The sequence below is a fragment of the Botryllus schlosseri genome, chromosome 2 (assembly GCF_051294905.1).
Source record: "Botryllus schlosseri isolate E-star chromosome 2, Bs_hap1, whole genome shotgun sequence".
NCBI lineage: Eukaryota > Metazoa > Chordata > Ascidiacea > Stolidobranchia > Styelidae > Botryllus > Botryllus schlosseri.
This window is the reverse complement of record NC_137237.1, coordinates 14,580,406-14,599,740: the sequence shown is the minus strand read 5'-3', so window position 1 is coordinate 14,599,740 and position 19,335 is coordinate 14,580,406. Positions and strand designations below refer to the sequence as shown.

At 43.1% G+C, this 19,335-nt stretch overlaps 3 protein-coding genes across 4 annotated transcripts in view; 2 read left to right on the top strand and 1 right to left on the bottom strand.

The window, feature by feature from the left end:
• LOC145433754 (ribosomal RNA-processing protein 7 homolog A-like) overlaps positions 1 to 19,335 on the bottom strand; it is an 84,701-nt gene that overhangs the window by 53,759 nt on the left and 11,607 nt on the right. The window lies entirely within an intron of this gene.
• On the top strand, positions 1,979 to 10,493 carry LOC145433743 (vitellogenin receptor Yl-like). The gene is made up of 19 exons (XM_080310942.1): positions 1,979 to 2,137; positions 2,203 to 2,301; positions 2,376 to 2,506; positions 3,193 to 3,356; positions 4,246 to 4,361; positions 4,420 to 4,648; positions 4,712 to 4,929; positions 4,989 to 5,109; positions 5,586 to 5,698; positions 5,766 to 5,958; positions 6,016 to 6,232; positions 6,289 to 6,529; positions 8,014 to 8,514; positions 8,575 to 8,817; positions 8,892 to 9,093; positions 9,163 to 9,257; positions 9,318 to 9,391; positions 9,450 to 9,612; positions 10,294 to 10,493. Exons 1-19 carry the CDS (start codon positions 2,083 to 2,085, stop codon positions 10,389 to 10,391), a joined length of 3,273 nt encoding a protein of 1,090 aa, XP_080167068.1. The 5' UTR covers positions 1,979 to 2,082; the 3' UTR covers positions 10,392 to 10,493.
• On the top strand, positions 18,221 to 19,237 carry LOC145433756 (uncharacterized). Its single transcript, XM_080310957.1, has one exon. It carries the CDS (start codon positions 18,306 to 18,308, stop codon positions 18,909 to 18,911), a length of 606 nt encoding a protein of 201 aa, XP_080167083.1. The 5' UTR covers positions 18,221 to 18,305; the 3' UTR covers positions 18,912 to 19,237.

The following is a 19,335-nucleotide window of genomic DNA, read 5'->3' as shown; positions in this document are numbered from 1 at the left end:
CACGGTTTAGATCAAACACAACATAATAGTCCAAATGAGGCTTGTACGTTGGAACGTATAGGAAGGTATGAGCGCGGAGGATTTGTGACCGCGGTATAAAATTCTGAGTTGGGTACTGTTTTCGTGTACCACCCTTTGGGTGTGAATACACACTATTTTCGCTAAGAGAGCATGCGATGCGACAATTCCGCATAATTATTCTTGAGCATGGAGACTAATGAACATGGGCAGTTGGCACACACGACCGCGGGGAGATATGGCGTAGGGACACAAGTGCATGTGGTGTGGACACATAAAGCGTGCCACAAGTGAGCATATGACTTTACAGCCCCGCCTCTAACCCGTACTCTACCCCTGGTGCATGATGCATTCGAATTCACCATAAATCAAGTGTGACCAGGTATAGGTTCCGATTTTAAAATTAAACCCGCATGCTCAAATGTCCCCGTGGTGACGTGACTTCACACTCCCGTGTCGACGTGACCAAGAGTCGCCATAGTTAAATGTCGCAATTCACACGACGTGATATCTACATTTTGATGGACGAGATTGCATTGTTGTAAAAATATTGTATTGTATTTCGATCAAGTATGTAGCATATGACGGTGAAACTAGAACGGCTGCGGTTCGCGGTAGATCGGTGTTCCATCTTCATCTATCGCTTACACGGCATTTGGCTAAATTGCATCTCGCAAAATTTCAGATAGTAAGCCTATATAACGATATAAACAGCGGTTATTTTCCTATTTCGTTAAGTCTTGTATAGTTTGTCCACGAGCCAGGAACAGGACATGTTGTGAGTGGCGGTTTCTGCCAATAAGCAGCGACCGTTTTCTGTGTAGGATGTTCCTGTGAGTAGATAGTAGGCTGATATATACCCTATACAGCAGTGGTTCTCAACCTTTTTGTCTTCGCGGGCCCCTTTTGAGCCGTCACGGACCCCGCGGACCCCCCGAAATTTTAGTTCAAATTTAGCTCAATTATCGTGCAATCGTCATCTGTCTTCTGCAAATGATAACTGTGGGCTAGTGATAAACAGCTACAAAATGACTTTTCTCGAAAATCAATCGTACTATTTATGTAGAAATTGTGTTGACTTTATATTTCAAGGCGAATTCTGCAACTGCCCCAAAGTTTCACTTCAAATTTAGCTCTTTTATCGTGCGACCGTTTTCTGGCCCTTGCAAATAACAACTGTAGGACAGTAATAAACAGCAACGAAATGACCACTGACCTTCTTGAGAAAAATGTCATGGCCTTTTATTTATGTAGAAATTGGAAATACTTTTATTAATTAAAATTGAATTCTGAAGCTGAATGTTTTGAAATGCGAGGTCGTGTCTTGAAAATCCGCGCCTTCGATTTGGTATAAACGATTGTTGAAATCCGTTTTCACAAAGAGAGGTGATGGCGAATGTAATAACGTAACGTATTGCGTAACGCTTTCGACGACACATTTGGGTGTGATCGCAACAAATATAGCACCGAAATTGACAAAGTAATTTTTTCATTGAACATATACCGTCCAGCCTGGTGATTTCTATCTGGTAGGTCATCTTGAAGTTAATATGTAAAAAATGGTTATGTATATCACAGGAGAAAAGGATTTTTATAAACATTTCCAAGTCACCAGATGATTGACTGATCAAACTTTTTATTTTTACACAATCTCCAACAAGACACCTCCATACAGCAAAATATTTGCATCAGTAAGCTTTTGGCAATTTAGCAACTAAAATGAGGCTGCGCAGTAGGATATATCATCTCAGACGGTCATTCTGTTCATGTGAGTTCTACTACTCCGCGGACCCCCGGTTGAGAACCGCTGATACACGGGCTCTGCATTGTGGATCGGTTACCAAATGTAAATTCGTATTGTCAATCTGGTTCGTTGAGCGCCAACTCAATCGAGTGACGAAGAACGACTGATTGGTTGACGCGAATTACTAATTATATGATTGTACCTACCACGGGCGAAGCAATCGTTTCAGGCGCATGAGAATCCAACACGGATCATTCTTCATTTCATGTACCTTGGGTTCAGTTGTTTTGTTTATCAGTTAACGCGGTCACCAACGTAGAATGTGTCGCCTGCTGGTGTGGATTTCCGTGGTCTCGTTGATTCCCGCGGTAACCTGTAAGTACTGTGCTATAAGTCGGGGTATTTAGCTCGGAACACGAGATAATATCATAACGTTCTAGCATGGGCGTGCGACGATGGAAAAGAAATTGACGGCGACTGGTTATGCGATGACCAGGTAGACTGCACGGATGGATCCGATGAATCCCCATCCAACTGCCGTGAGTATAGGACGTCGAGTGTTATCATTTCGGGCAACGTAAATCGCTTACAATGTCGGCTTTTGTCACCCCAGGCTACAAGACTTGCAAGTCCGGGATGTTTCGATGCAACAACTCGAGGTGCATCCACGAGAGCTTCAAGTGCAATGGGGAAGTCGACTGTCTCGATGGCGATACCTCCGACGAAGACCCCGCAGTTTGCTCGGTATAGTAATGAGCAGTGCACTGGATATGACTAGTCATATAGGCTACTCCTCGTACTCGTTTAGTCATTATTAATGATCAGTATTTATAGAATACTGGATTTGTTAGCCGTACAATGTAGGGTTGTAAATCAGGTCAACAGCACTACCAGTTATCAGGAGGTGCATTCACACCCATTTCAACAGGTGTAAATGAGTCGAATACACCAATTCTTATAGAGATACATCCCAGGGATGTAGTTCGTTCTGTTCTCAGCACACGGCTTTCAACTTGCCGTACAGAAGTAATTGAAATGTATTCAAATTTGTTCGGAATTAGTTTGCATTCACCAACAGATTCTTATTTATGAACGGTGAACGCACATGAGATTTAGTTTGGTATACCAATTGGATGTCGTTATTGGTACAAAGTTCGAAATCGGGTTGGACACATTGTAAAGTGTGATAACATCAAGAGACACGCGACTTGACACTATTGCCGCCTCATTTTTCGACTAGCTCATGAGGACCATTCGTTTTCATTGCATCACAATAGTCATGTGACGTCACATTCACATGTCTGTGCTCCTCGGAAATATTCGTCCTGCCTGACTACGCGAATGCTCATTGCCCAGATGCGATGAGGTTATACCGGTCCAAACCGCTTTCACATTTTTAGTTAATTGTTCGATATTTTATTCCACTGCAGAATACGATTATAGCGAGCAACCCGAAGTATTCTGGTCAGCAATGTGACTTCGTCTGTCAATCCGATCACATGTGTGTCTGGCAATCGTGGATATGCGATGGGGAACGCGACTGTAATGATGGCTCGGACGAAAAGGATTGTCAATGTGACGATGATTCGCTTCCGTACGTAGCTTCGGATATAACTTCGTGTAATAGCTTATCGCAACAACTTTCTAACGGTAATGAGCATTTGTGTAACGTTGCCCACATGATTTCGGTGTAGCACGCACGAAGACCACAAATGATGGGATTTGAGGTCGCTACTCGCTATAGGGGTGATCTCAAAAAATGACTTTTTCTCAAATCGTACTGGCTACTTGATAAAGTTCTTAGGTTAACTAATTTAAGCCTACACACCAAATTTGGTTCCAATTCCAACCGGTAGCCGCATTGCTACAGGAGAACAAAGTTTTCATTTCTTGTATAAAAATTAATATAAAAAAAATTTCAAAATTTTCTGTTCACCCCATGAAGTGTTAGGTTGTCTATAGAAACGATGTTCAAGAAATTTGACTCAATTCCAAGCACTGGAGGTGGAGTTATTGCCGTCGAAAAATTTAGATTTGAATAAAATGGTATTTACGGTGGGAGCAACTATCATGAATAATTCAAGGATTTTCTGTAGAACACCTGGTTGGAGGTGGAGTTATTGCCGTCGAAAAATTTAGAATTGAATAAAATGGTATTTACGGTGGGAGCAACTATAATATATAATTCAAGGATTTTCTGTAGACAACCTAACACTTTGATGGGTGAACAGAAAATGTTGAAATTGTTTTTTTATGTAGTGAATAGAAACTTTCTTCTCCTGTGGCAATGCGGCTACTGGCTGTAATTGAACCAAACTTGTTGTGTAGGCTTAAATAAGGTAACGGAACAATTTTATCAAGTAGCCAGTACAATTTGAGAAAAAAAAAGACACTTTTGAGCACTCCTATTGTCCATCTGCCTTGTTCAGGCCTAACGAACGTAACAAGTCCTCCCGTTTGCATATAATTACGTAACCTTGCAGATGCCAGCTCAACGGTGAGGCGTGGTGTTTGGATCCCATATGGCGATGCGATGGTTTGAAGCATTGTGACGAGGGAGAGGATGAGCTAGCCTGCAAGGAAATAAACATTTCAAACTGTATGTTGCAGTACTCAATGAAAGTCGTATATATTCTATTGGTGGCGCTCATTTTCAGCGACCTGTCCTAATGGACTGTACTCGTGTCGAGGAGACGATGGATGCCTGCCTTGGGACGTTGTGTGTGATGGCTTCGAAGATTGTTATGATGGTTCCGACGAAGCCGGTTTATGTCATGCGAAACTTTGTAGCAGTGCTGCAGCTGGCATATCGCGGTCCTTAAAGTGCGAGCAGATTTGTCACGAGACACCAGTTGGAGCTCACTGCACCTGCTCCTGGGGCTACACGTAAGTTGATCATATTTTGTAATCAACAGTCCAATTCAAAATCGGCTATCGACGCCGTATTAGATTGTCCGACGACGTAGTCAGCTGCATTGACATCGACGAATGCGCGGAGATGCTCTCGAGCAACATCCATAACGAAAAAAAATTGGAAGCATTGTTCTACGCTGGTATCAAACACATCTGCAGCCAATATTGCGAAAACTCTGTGGGATCATTCCGTTGCACGTGCGCGGACGGATACTCCATTGATGCGAATAATTACACTTGTAAAGCGGACGACGGTAAGTTCAAATGCGATTGTTTGCGTTAACCCTGTCTTGAAATACAAATGCACTTGTAGACGCAGTTCCCAAGCTCTATGTAGCAGTCGGACGGGGTATCAGGAGTCTCTCTATTAGGGATCCAGGCAAACGAGCTCTGTACTATGATGAGCTCTACGAATGCGAAGACCTGAATGAGAGGTAAAATATAGGTTGAACATCATTGCTACGCAGCGTATGCATCGAGCTGAAGGCATCGCCATGGCGTCAGACTAGTCGTCCTGACGGCGTCGATAATTTCTAGTACTAGCACTTCTCTGGTAGAAGTAACACTGTAAATTTCTTCTCTAAACAAATGAACGTAGCATTTTCAAAAATGGCAGTATGTGCCAACGTAGAATATAGTTGAATGTTCGAAAAGTATATTCCAGTTATCGTGATAAAAAGTAGTTCTTCCGCCCAGTTGTCGTGACAACTGCACTCATAAAAAAGTGATGCAATCATATGTAAACCATATACTCGAAGACTAAGTATTTTACCCACAACTGATTTTGAGTAGAAGTGGAGGTGTAGTCTGAAATAAAACCACCTGTGCAATACAACCAAACCACGTCTCGACAGTTGGACATCGAGACCCCCGTAGTTTGACGTGTGTAACCATTCCCACTCTTGAGCAGCATCTTGGATATCGCCCCGTATGAGAACATCTCTGCAGTGTTCTGGACCGAGGAGTCATCTGGTAAATTGAAGGCTATCGACGGAGAACAGGATATCATCTCCTTTGATCTGAGTAAGACCGATACGCCTTCCTCGCAGCAGTTAAGTGCTCAAGCTCACGTTGAAAAATTATCAAATAGATTTCAAAGCCAAAGCAGTATGCGTTGATTGGCTCTCGAAAAATCTCGTCGTTTCTACGAAAAAGCCCCATTCGAGGTCGGCGGTATACGTCATGAAATTATCAGACACATTGAAGGAAACGTCTACCGACGTCGCATCTGTACTTGATGGCTTGAATGATCCCGTTTCCGTAGCAGCTTATCCGCAAAAAGGGTGATCGAACAGAGGCGTGTACCGGAAATATATCATCTGTAACATAGTTTTCTGCAGGTTGATCCTGGTTGCTGATGATGGCGGAATGTATCGTGGTCCGAGAATATTAGTCGCCAGGTCTGATGGTTCCGAATCGCGTGTTTTGGTTGAAGGCGGGAGCTTGAGGCCAACCGACGTCATCGTGGATGCGGTGCAGGACGCTGTGATATGGGCGAGTCGCGACGATTCTAATGCGATGGTGGAGAGCATCAAACTCGACGGATCGCAGCGGGGGGTTGGTATCATGCATTGCGGTGGTGCGTCAAACATCGGGACAATGTATTTTCGCAGGTCATAATGTCGCGGGAGAACGGGAGATTTCCTATCAGTCCCGCGTCCGTTTCTATCTTCGAAGCTCATCTGTACGTTGCCGATAGGCTCGCCGGCGAAGTCAGGTCGTGGAATGTTCATGACATCGACCTTTACGGGAAGCGGAATATCCTGCACGACAGTAAAGAGATACTCAAGCAACGCAATCATAGAGTGGGAGTTGCCAGGATTTCTCATGCCGTGCTGCAAAGACATATGACTGGTATGGAACCTGATGAATCATGTTTGAAGAGTTCATTCAATTCGATACATAGGCCAGTAAGAATGCGATCAAACATGAATTCCGGTCCGCGAACCACGTTGCTTTTGAAACCGCTGGTCGGGTCATCATTAGCAGTGACGCATGAGAGTCCTAATCAACAAATAATTATAGCGTGATACGACAAGCGAATAAGCTTACTATATTAAGTCACCAAGTAGAGTGGCATTCAAAACGAACATGTTCAAACAAACGTGGCCCTTGGTTAAAACATGTCCCAGTCCTAGTCGAATGACATTGACAATTGAAAATATAGGGAAACTAGGGCTCTTTGACGAAACGGGCTTCTAACCCCTGTCATATACGGACCGAAAATATTCTTCACCAGCACCACATCGTCATCCGGCATTTTCACGGTCGGCGGTCCCCATTTCGAGCGTTCAAACCATTCAATTTCGTATACGTCTGTCATATCGGGTGTAAATCGTCCGTAAGCTCATACTACTACATGTTTCTAGGAAAGTATGTATACAATTATGGCATAATTATGCAACTTGGAAATGAACAAATTCTGTTTATGGAAGGGACCTTCGTTTAAAACTCTCAAAACTTGTTCAAAACACTGTTCAAAACATGTTGTAAACAGCCATTTGTTTCGAATGCAACCGTCGCAAGGATACTGGTAAATGCTGATTACTGGTAACCTACTTCGCAAAAAATGACTTCGATTATTCTACTGCACACTAGGGCTGGTGTGAACGCGAGATTCACGTTCGCGTTTTGTCTTTAGTGACTCTCTGCCGAGAGCTTGACACCCGCAATCACAACATCGAGAGCGAAATACACTACCTGTAGGTAGTCGGCAAATGCTGCTTAATCAACCAATCAATGAAATTGATATCGTTGTCCGATATGAAAAATCCAGTAGGCGTACGGGGTCAATCTTGATTTCATATGTTTATTGTATCATAAAAAAATGAATCCGTGCGATTGGGAGTGTTGGTTAATTGCCCCAGTTGATAATTTTCGCGGCGTTCAAGATGTCGATATGTACTTTCGCATTGTGGCATTGAGCGGCCCGAGTCATCGCTGGGTAACACGTACAATTGTACCTGTGCTATCGCTTCCCTGAAATGTTGGGTTGGAATTAGCAATATGACGTCACGCGACGTCTGAGGTTCAAGTTTGCGTTCCTACAGAACCTTCAAAACGGTTCGCGTGCACACGAACCTGAACCTTGACTAGGTTCACGCCATCCCTGCTGCACACCCGGACATGTTTCTGGATTGAATGTGTATCATAGAAAATCTCAACTGCATATAGTTTTGTTCATTTGACAGTCGGCTACAATGCATCAAGTCTCGCTAACGGCTCTCGATTTTGCGTGGTAGAATATATACAATACAATCCGTTAGGTAGCATGACCCGAAAATTTCTGACCTATACTGGAGAAGTAAGATGTAAAGAGTTGCTTCATTCATGTTCAGGAACAAATCCTTGCGATTCGTCGGGGTGTCGCGGAATCTGTGTCCTAGTCGCCGGATCCTCTTTTAGCGATGTCCTATCGTTACAGTCGGTCAAACTAGAGCCTCGATGTTTGTGTTCGAACAACCAACAACTCAGCAAGGATGGGAGGCGGTGTCTGTCTTTACCAAAACCTGCCAGCCCAGTATCCGCATCAGCGACTGATATCGCCTGGCCTAGGACGGAAATACCAGTGACAGAGTCCATTTCCTCGCGTATAGCGGCTTCCACGACGTCAACAAAACGGCAATATATCCCTACGTCAACCACCAGCGACGTTGAAATGCCGACAAGCCCGTACGCTGTTCGGAGCACCGAATCTGCCGAGAAGTCGACGCTATGCCCGAACCCAGGGCAAATCGAAAATTCCATCTCGTACCCGAAAGTTCTTCCAAAAGTGATAGGCTATCCGGTGGGGTATGAAATTACTTACTATTGCCATGCCGGATTTCGTATTTCGTCAGGTGAGCAGGATTTAATAAGACCTCAAAGTAATCCGCTGAATATTTGACCTGTTGAAACAGCAACAAAAGGTGGACACATGAAATCATTGAAAATCACATGCGGTTCGAGCGGCGGGTGGGATGAAGCATTGAAAGAATGTGTTCCCAGTCGTCAGATTGCTAGCGGATCGAGAATCCACAGTGGAGGCAAATTCAAACACCCAAAAGAAATTTACACTACTGTTGGAAAGCCTCTTCCGACGCCGAAAGTCTGCAGTCCAGCGTGTTCGACAAAGCAAACGTGCGTTTCCATCGATGACGGAGGTTTGTGGGTTTTTATGATATTGATTGTCTACAATTGATACGCAAGTGTCCTGACTGCCGACGTTGCCCTGCAGGGACCAGATGTGTTTGCGAAGGAGATTGTGAGAAAGATGAAGCTAACGAGGTTACCACAGCCTCGCGACATGTTCTTCAGACATCCTCTCGCGTGTCACCATCAGCTGCCGGGCGCGGATTATCCGCTTCTCAGACTGTGCTGACCGTGTTTGCGGTTCTCCTCTCGTTTGCTTGTGCAGTTCTATGCTGGAAGTGGACCAGGTAGTGTACAATGTATAGCCTGCATGTAACCAAGTCCGTGATCGTGTTACTTGGTTCTTTCACGCACAGAAAAAGCCGTTATCCTGTGAACATGAACATGAAGTACGGTAGACCAGCAGACAGTGCCAGCAAAGTGTCACGGATTGTTGTGGATTCGAAAGCAGGTTTGCGCGGGATATGGGAAGTTCTAAGAACTTCAAGTAGCTGACATACTCTGTTTCTAGGCTCGTCGTCGTTCGCGAATCCGAATTACCAGGAACAACGCAAGCGCTTGCCGAAACCGAACCTTGGGGACGGAGTTCGTAACGCATGGTTTTAATATTTCCATGTGACTATATTGAGCTCTGTGTTTACAGGACAGCGGGATACATGCGTCTTTGAGCTCGCGCTCATCATCTTCAAGTCTGAGCGATACATACTGTTTCGAGCCTGCTGCCAATCCTGCCGACACAAGCGGGCTTCTGTCACCCGAGGATCCAGGTCTTGATAATGATTTCGTTGTGGAAGAGATAAATTTAGGTTTGTCTGACTAGATCTGTTGGGTTGTTATATAGTGCTATTGGTGCATAACCCGTTGCCATCGCTAATTAAAAAGGCGGGAAATTGGTACCGTTGCTGCAAGTACGAGTGTACGACTGGTGAAATTTGTACCTGTTGCAAGTAGAAGTAGCTTATACCAAGTAGAAGTGGACTGTCGAGGAAGTTGAAAAAATTACCCAAGGAGTTCTTGGAAGTCGCGCGGTAATGTGGTACTTTTAAAAGGCACATCTTGCAGACGAACACCGCAAAAATGTGCAGTTGCTGAAATGAATTCGTTTCGTTGATAATGGCGTATTCTAGTTGTATCAAACTTGCATTCTTCGACCTGATGCTAGGTTTAAGAATAATGTAGTGAAGTAGAACAGTCCTAAGTATAAAGTAGAAGAGTCCTATGTACCGCTACAAACGGCGGAGGTATCTCGTTAAGGACAGTTGCCAACCTAGATGGTCGCCCATTCCAACGACCGTGCCAACGCAAGTTCTTGTTATCTCTGTCGGAAAATCTGTATACCTGTTTCTACGGAAGGTTGAATGCCAATTAACTCCAGCACTCTAAGATTCAGTACAGCACTGGACAGGTCACTCCAGCACCCTAAAATTCAGTATGGTATTAGCTGAGTATCTCGAATGACGTGGAAATAGTGATTCTGTTGAATGCAGGTTCGACTACGAGCGAGGGGCTGCGCGGTCGCCTCGGACGGATATTCCGATTGAGAAGGACTGAAAGTCGGGAGCGAATGCTACCTCCGGAGCATTGAGCATGAACACGCGGATACATATTCATTGTCGCTATTTAATAATTATGTAAATTGCTGCTTTCGTAGGAAGTATTCCTAGAATATACGTTCCTACAAACCGAATACTGTTATCTGGTGGGCAGTCGGAAGTCAGCTGGAAATGTGACCTAGGTTACACCTGTTTAGGGGTTACACCTGCTAAGGGGTTACACCTGCTTAGGATAGCAACAGTTCCTTCCGTCCAGTCTTGAACCAGGGTGTGCGAAGTTTGACCCACTGGAACATTTTGCAGCAGGCTGACAAGTGTTAATCGAGTGTTGTGGAGCCGTAAATATTTTTAGGCTAATTGCTCTCAAGCCATTTAGTCGAGACAGTTTTGCGATTTGAATCACTACCCTCGAGCCACGAGTGATCCCGAGTCATGGACATATCATCATCATCATCATTCATCATTGGTTTATTAGCAATTTTATCAGTTCAATACACCACAAAAAATGCGATACAATGAAAAGACAGGAAGGTGTCGAAGCGACAAGGAGCAGTCTATGGAATCTGACACCCACCTTGGCCTAGGCGATATAAAGAGGAGGCATGCACTCTGAATGAAAGTAAAGAAGATAGTATAGAAAAAGAAAGCGACAATAAATAGGGCGGCATGTCATGGGAAGCGAGATCGATAGGTCAGTCGTGGTCCGGTAATCTTGAGGATGGACTGTATTTATTTAGTAGTAATTGCTTGTATTTCGACTTGAATGTGGACATGCTCGTCGACTGTCGGATGGCCGGCGGGATACTGGACATATGGACTCTTAGTCAAGTCCAATCGGCTTGCGAAAGTGACTCATCGAGTCTAGTCGCTCGTTTTCTGGAGGTGACTCGAATTAATCAATAAGTCAATTAAATTTGCCAAGTACAATTGATGAAGATGATCCAAGGTCATTACGTTTTGCTAGCTGGTCATTAATCTTGAATCGAGTAACGAATACAAAGTTGAATATACATGCAAAAAGGTGCTGTGTCGCTCACGTACACGTACAACTTCTAGAAAATAGTGAGGAACTGTATATAGCCACATGCAACAGTCTGCTATTTGTCAGCCAAAATCGAATACGGAGCCCCGAAAAGTTGAAACAAATGGATTTGGTACACACGTGAGAATATAAACGCATATACTATATTTGTTCGATTTGAATCATATAACAGGGCTGGTAAAAGTGAGCTCTCCGCAATGCAAGCACGGAGTCGTATAAGAAGACGTTACTGTTAGATTAATTTACAATTGCTTCTACTTCGGCTACGTAAACTGTGACGATATCGTTTGTTGTCTATTTTTTGTGATGTAACAATGGAGGATCAGTGAATGCCTGATTGCTCTCACATGTGACACCCGCGCATCGCGAACGATCCCAACATACAATATAGACACAGTGATTTAATCGGTACCGTTTACACTTTACTTGATGACTTGAAATTGACTCGTAAAATTTGCTCCGAGTCACGAGTCAAACCACATTTCTGAAGCGCCGAGGCAAGTCAAGTCATTTTTGCAAAGTGACACGAGTCAAGTCAAGTCAAACGAAAATGTTGAATCGAGTCTGACTCGAGTTAAGTAATGACTGAACTTATCTGAACACTGGTCTGAGCCAATATCAAATGACGAAGAGGGTAGAAAAATAACTAACTATGCGTATGCTAACTAACCAATTCACACTTATAAAATGTTTTAACTTTGTCTTTTAGTCGCGTGTAGCTTTGAGCGTGGCATTTTCCTTTTCAAAAATGCCGTAATTTTTAACGCCGAATTTGTTTACCGCACTGCCTACCGCACTGCCTATTATAAGGGATGGGTAAAATCTAGTCCGGGCGTCGGGGACCTTTCGCATGCGCATTGTCAAAATATTACCAACTCGCGTGCCAATGATTTTTAATTTTGTCATATTTTGCGTTTCAAGCAAGGAATTACACCAACCGCTAATCTGCAACTATGTAATGGCAGCGGTTACGCCGGGGCGTCTTACAGTATTAGTCGCGAAGGGTACAAAATCTTGGTCGCTACTAGCTATACCACACTAGACCAATATAGCCTAATGTACGTAATATTTGCATCGTTAATTTTAGACGCGTGATGATCGATCTTGTTCTGTGGTAGCTTTGGTCGTTTCCAAGTCCACTGTGTCCTGTACCATAGCCTATAAGTGTCATGTTCATTAAAGTTGTTACGATGATACGGCCTGATGATAAAATATGTGCCCAAACGGATTCATACGATATTAGGTTGCCGTATATATATTTATGTATTGGGTTTCCCACGTTACTCTCAAGAAATCGTGTGTGATGTGAATATAACCAAACGCTGCTTCCCACTTGACATGACGATCAGAATAACAAACTGCCAGTCATGGCCTGGTAAACTTCAAAATGGACTCCCAAACATGATATTATTTATATCAATACGCATCGCCTTTATATTTATAAAAGGTCAGTATCAGTATCAGTACAGTTTATTAATACTTTCATCATTTCAAAACATCACAAAACCGCGACACAATGAAAAGATAGGCGGAGTCGAAAGGACTTGGAGTAGTCTTTGAGATCAGACAGCTGATCAAATTATATTATAAAAAAAAACCAGAAAAACAATCGAAATACGCAGACCTCAAAATGGAATGTGAGAAAATGTGGCAATGCAAAATAAACATTGTCCAGTGTTGGGATCAAGTCACTACCTTCGAGTCACGAGTCATCTCGAGTCATTACACATTTTGACTCGAGTCAAGTCAAGTCACTCAATTTTTGGAGTAGACTCGAGTCAAGTCGAGTCAAGTTAAGTCAAGTCACGAGTCAAGTCACAATTCAAGTCAAATTGAATTTTCGAAGTATGAGAAATCATTCAAAGTCATTACATTTTGCTAGCTGTATGAAATACAGATGCCTGAATCAAATAATGAATATAAAGTTAAATATACATGCAAAAAGGCTTTGAATCGTTCAAGCACAGATAGAACTGCTAATAAATACATGATTGCGTAATTGTATAATAGCTGCATGCCTCGAGAAGTTGATACAAATTGATATGGTACAATACATTACCCATCTATACATTCATGAGAATATAAACGCATAAACTGTATTCGTTCGATTTAAATTATACAAGATGATTAGTAAAGCTGAGCTGTCCCAGAAACAGAGATCCGTTGCGATTAGATTAATCTACTACGCTACGACAACGTAAGCATGATCAATTCGTTTGTGGTCAATCTATTTGTGATGCAACAATGGAGGACCAGTGAAACGTTTAATCAGTGAATCTCTGGTTGTTCTCACAAGTGACACCAGCGTATCGCGAACAATCAGAACATACATAAGATACGGTTATTTAATCGACTCTGTTTACTTGAAGACTTGAAATTGACTAATAATTTTTGCTCCGAGTCACGAGTCAATCCACATTTCTGAAGCGCCGAGTCAAGTCAAGTCATTTTTGCAATGTGACTCGAATGCAGACATGGTCGACGACTGTCGGACGTGTCGGGAAGGTGTCGTGAGCGGCAGCAAGGCAATCTACCTATGGGGTTTGTTCTTGTGCTAAATCAAGAGGTGTAGACGCATAGTAATAATTATTAGTCAAAGTATATGCAAAACACATCAAAATAATTTGCAGAATTTTGATAATAGATACACTATAACGACTATGCTGTAACACTAGGTCAAGTCAAAATACACTAAATCTAGTGTAAAAACACAAGGAGTGGCACCACTGCCTGCTAAAGAGGATGGGTACTGGGTAGGTATGCTGCCGCCACACAAAAATTACGCCAGCTGTACCGAGTCAGTCAGGCGTATCTGTTACAAGATTCCGGCGGAATGAAATAACTGAAAAGCGCAATGCCGAAATCAATGATGAATATAATCGTCAGCGCCACCGTAGACTTATTATTTCGCCATATAGTTATTTCTTTTGCATGGACAGCGGACAGCTAGCAATCGCATAACTGTAGAACGGTATTGATCACATTATACTATGCTATGAGAGTGGCTAAGAAGCTGGAGAAGCTGTGCTTTTGGTTGGCTTATTGGCGCTTCCGCTTGTCAGCAGTTTAGAAACTGCTGCCGGTACGATGAGTTTTGCATTGGAAATGGGAGAGAATAGAATGATACTAATTCCCATACAATGCGTACCGAGCTAGTAATTCCATTTAGTCCTAATAACTAACTAGCAGTAGGCCTATATGCTAACTTCAGGTCGTCGACTGGTCGGTAGAGGTAGGTGTACACTGTACAGTGTACAACTGTACATGTATTGTACACGTACACTTGGCATGCTGTGTGATACTGATATCAGTAATTGTAGTCTGGTCGACTTCCGCCTTTGGGTATATCATATTGCTATCGGTATTATGTGGGATGAACCAGGGTCTGGAAATAGGAATCTAGTAGGAATCAAGTATGAGTCAGCTTGAAACGAATTCATAAAATTTACCAAATGGTTGTAATTTGTAACAGCTTACAGTATGTGTCGTCCGGTCCAGCTATGGCTCTGTTAGTCTTGATTGTTCCAAGACATTCTTTGCTTACGAGGTTCGGATTAAATTTGGTTGAGATTAGGATACAGGTTTACTAGTTACTTTAACGGGTTTTGCTGACTAATGTGCATCAATAAGGCAGCTTCTGAATTATCCATAACCAGAGTTTCAGAGCTCACCAAAGCTATAATACTAACCCCTAGGCCAAGCTATACGTGACAATTAATCGGTAAAAAATGTTTGAAAACTGCCGAAGAAGGGACTTAGATACCTGGTCTCTGGTGATTTGGATTGGTTCATGCAGCAGTGTAAATTAATTGAAAATATAATATCAGTGCATGTTAAAATGTGGTGCTGAGGATGTAGGATGAGAATAATGAGTCGAATAAGTTTTGAATTCGATTTTGAATAGCAAACTAAACACCAGTGACCAGTATGTAGGCTAGTGAGATTTGAATCGTTTACTCCGTTTTGCAATGCATGTTGACATGGTATGTCATCATTTGTTGCTTGCAAAGGAACATTAAGCTCAATTTCAGGTTGCTGATAAAATATGAGTATTGAATATGTCAATGGTTGATAGAAATCGTACTCCATCACTAGTTACTGTACAAGCATATTTTGTATCGATCCATGGTTGTAACCAAGTCACAAGTCAATCCTCCTTTTATAGTTTTGACTCGAGCCGGGTCGGCCGGATGTAGGATGAGAATAATGAGTCGAATAAGTTTTGAATTCGATTTCGAATAGCAAACTAAACACCAGTGACCAGTATGTAGGCTAGTGAGATTTGATTCATTTACTCCGTTTTGAAATGCATGTTGACATGGTACGTCATCATTTGTTGCTTGCAAAGGAACATTAAGCTCAATTTCCGGTTGCTGATAAAAAATGAGTATTGAATATGTCAATGGTTGATAGAAATCGTACTCCATCACTAGTTACTGCAAGCATATTTGTATCGATCCATGGTTGTAACCAAGTCACAAGTCGATCATCCTTTTATAGTTTGGACTCGAGCCGGGTCGAGTCATTTTCAATTCACCACGAGTCAAGTCCGAATCTAAATCGGGGAGCAAGCATCGAGTCATAGTGTGTGTGACTCGAGTCCAAGTCATTGTGTTCAAAATTCGAATCAGTTCAACTCGCTTTTTTGAAACTTTTAAGTGATACGCCTATCGAAGGCCTCACATTCACAATATAGTCTACTCATTATTTTCACTCTCAACATGTTTATCCGAACAGATAAATGACGGTGTCTTGGCCTATTTTTCAATTACCAGTCCTTATATATGAGACTTCTGTCATAATAGAATGTCTCATGTCATATGACTTGGACGAGTCATACGCAATGACTCGATGACAAGTTGGGTCAATGCACAAACTGACTGGGAGTTGTATCTTTTTCCATCTTTAAGAAATGACTCAAGTCAAATTGTGACTTTAGTCGAGTCATTACAACCTTGAATCGATCCTCTTGACCAGTGATTCCCAACCGCGGCCCCCAGCTAGCCTTCTTGCGGCCCCCACAAAAATATTGAGAAATCGATTTATGTCAAAAAAATTATATTTATAAAATACTCTTGCTTGGCTTGAAATCTGGAGTTTTCAATTAGGATTGCAGGAAATTGAGGGGAGCGAGCTCGAAGGGGGCCCAAAATTATTTAGTGAATTAGCATAAATTATAGAGTATTTTATGAAATTTTATGCATAATATTCAAAAATCTTTCGCGCTGCGTGCGATTTCAAGTTTCCAAGTACCTTAATTATTGGGCCTTAATTATTGGGTACTTTTCCACCAAGATAAAATACGCAAGATTTATAGAAGTGGGCATATCGGCGTTGGCCATTACCGCGCCACGACGCACGAAGACATATAAAGTTTTAGGCCATATAACATGCGACTCCAAGAAGTGTGCCAGAACGATCGAAAACCTTGGCCGAAATGAACTGCCCTTACGCTGACCGAAAACTTTGTTATGTTTATAAAAGATACAGATAGGTATACTTGACCATAGGCGCCTAAATGACTGGCGCCGAATGTTCCTGTCTTGGCAATCCGAACCTCATGAGACAAATAGGCTACCATCCCGCAGGGAAGAATTATATGCCAGTGAGAAACTATAGCCTACCAATTCGAAATCGTGTGCATCTTTTAGTTTAGTACGTTTGGGCGATTCTATATTTTTTGATATAGCAGACTGGAGGTCACGAAATAATCAAATAACATCATGTAACGAAGTCGTACCAACGGGTCCGCCTGTCCGAATATGTTTAATTATTATTCACGGGCCCTACAGTTTCCAAGACACCTCACTCAGCTCTACCGGTAAATCTGATTACATGAGCAGAGAGGACAAGCAATTGATAGCAATACATATGCAATTCCCGATCTTACTGAGCTATTTTATTTTGAATTATCGAAAATTTTCGCGCTCCACGCTGGCTCACTAAACGGGGATCCTGATTTCGTGGCAGATGCGAACAACGAGACGGGGGAGTCGGTTTATCACCCTATGGGAGCTCAAGACCTAAGTCTTTTGGGGGGCCTGACGAAGTGCTGTTTCGTTCCTGCCGACACAACTCACTCGGCTCATTCGGTCAATCTGATTACGTGAGCAGAGAGAGGATAAAAATTGATACCAATATATATGCAATTCCCGATTATATTGACCGATTCAATCATGAATTACAGAACTTTTTCGCGCTTGGCGCGATTAGTCGAGAGAAGCTGCCTCAAACGGACACCCGATTTAGATGATAAATAGCGGTAAACAGCCATCTAGCCTGAGGGGGTCTGGGGGGCTTCGAAGTTAGGTTTATCACCCTATGGGGGCCCAAGAGCAACGTTTGGGGGGGGGGGGGGGGGCTGACGAAGTGCTGTTACGGCCCTGGGTATTGATAACTAATTTACGGATAGATGTGCAACAAGTGACTCATGATTGAATACGCCGAGATGCGTACTGCTTAGCCGGCAAAAAGCAGCATAATTGGTAGTCCTATAGCTCGCGACCCATACGTCCGAATAATTTGATATGTCGGTGTTTATCGAAAGCAAGTGCCGCACTGATTCCAAAAATACGAATTGAAATCTCGCCAGGGCAATAAAACTACTCCGAAACAGCCAGCAAAGGTTGATTGTTCTGAACAACGGGAGTGCGACAACACAATCGCCAATGGCGTCAAGCGAATGATCGGAGCAATGCCAATTTTCATATTTTGGTGACTATTTTGGGTCCTTTCATTGCCCTGGTATTCGTGCGGCCCCCACCGTACTCTGAAATTCTAAATTTGGCCCTGCCACCGAAAAAGGTTGGGAACCACTGCTCTTGACGCATCTATATCTGAAAAAATTACAGCCCTATTTAATTTAACACAGTAGCGTTGCAGCTCTCGCTAGGTTAAAATCAAAATGTCAGCGCCGGCCAAAATTATTTTGAAGAACTCCACCAAGATAAGTCTGAACGACCGTTTTTCGGGTATCATGAAAAGCCGACCCGCCGCAACACCGGCCACCATTCGAGCGCAGGCCGCAAGCGACAGGTTTGCCAGCGCAAAGAACAGAAGGCTGGCCCAGCAAATGGAACGTCGGCCGTCGGTTGCGGCTGAATTGGATATTAGGGAAACGCGATCGGTGAGGGATCGCCTGGGCTTTGTGCCGTCTCGTGGCCGCGGGGTACGGGCATCTGTGAGAGGAAGGGGTCGCGGACGTTTTCAGCGGGGTAGAATCATGACAAGAGGCGCTGCTGTCAATGGCCGAGGTGCTTTTGTTAGTAGCAGAGGACGCGGGTTTTCGAGAGGAAGATCACCAAGAGGATACCGTGGATTTGGAAGAGGGGTCGGAAGAGGGCGAGGCCGTGGACGTGGCAGGGGAGCCAGCCGAGGCAGAGGCGTAGGAACCAGGAAGCCACCTGCGGACAAGCAAAAACTGGATGAACAACTCGACAGCTACATGAATAAGACTAAAAGTGCAATGAATGCGGAATTGGATGTATACATGGCGGAAATTAACGATTAAAAGTAGATCATGTTGTGTTGACTGCATGCCAAACATGTTTGACGAACACGCATTGTCGGTTCTACAAAAAGATCTTAGTTGCTTTTCTGGCCGTGTGGATTTGCGCATGGGCGAAATTGCAATTTTCAGACTCACGGCAATTGTTGTCCGCCTCGACAATCCTACGAAGCACGAGCCCGTGATTTTAGGTTGTGGGCTTTTTGTTTGATTTTATTCTGTGCTATTCCGTATCATGTAAACGATATGTAGCAGCCGGTTATATTTTACATTGTACACATTGCCGTGTGTAATTTCTTTGGAATTTTCCTTTCTAGGAAAACATAGAATACGGTATCGTGTACAATATGTATGCATTACAAATGGATACATACAAATACCTATACATTGAAAAATGTATAGAAATAGTGAAATGGCACGCCATCGC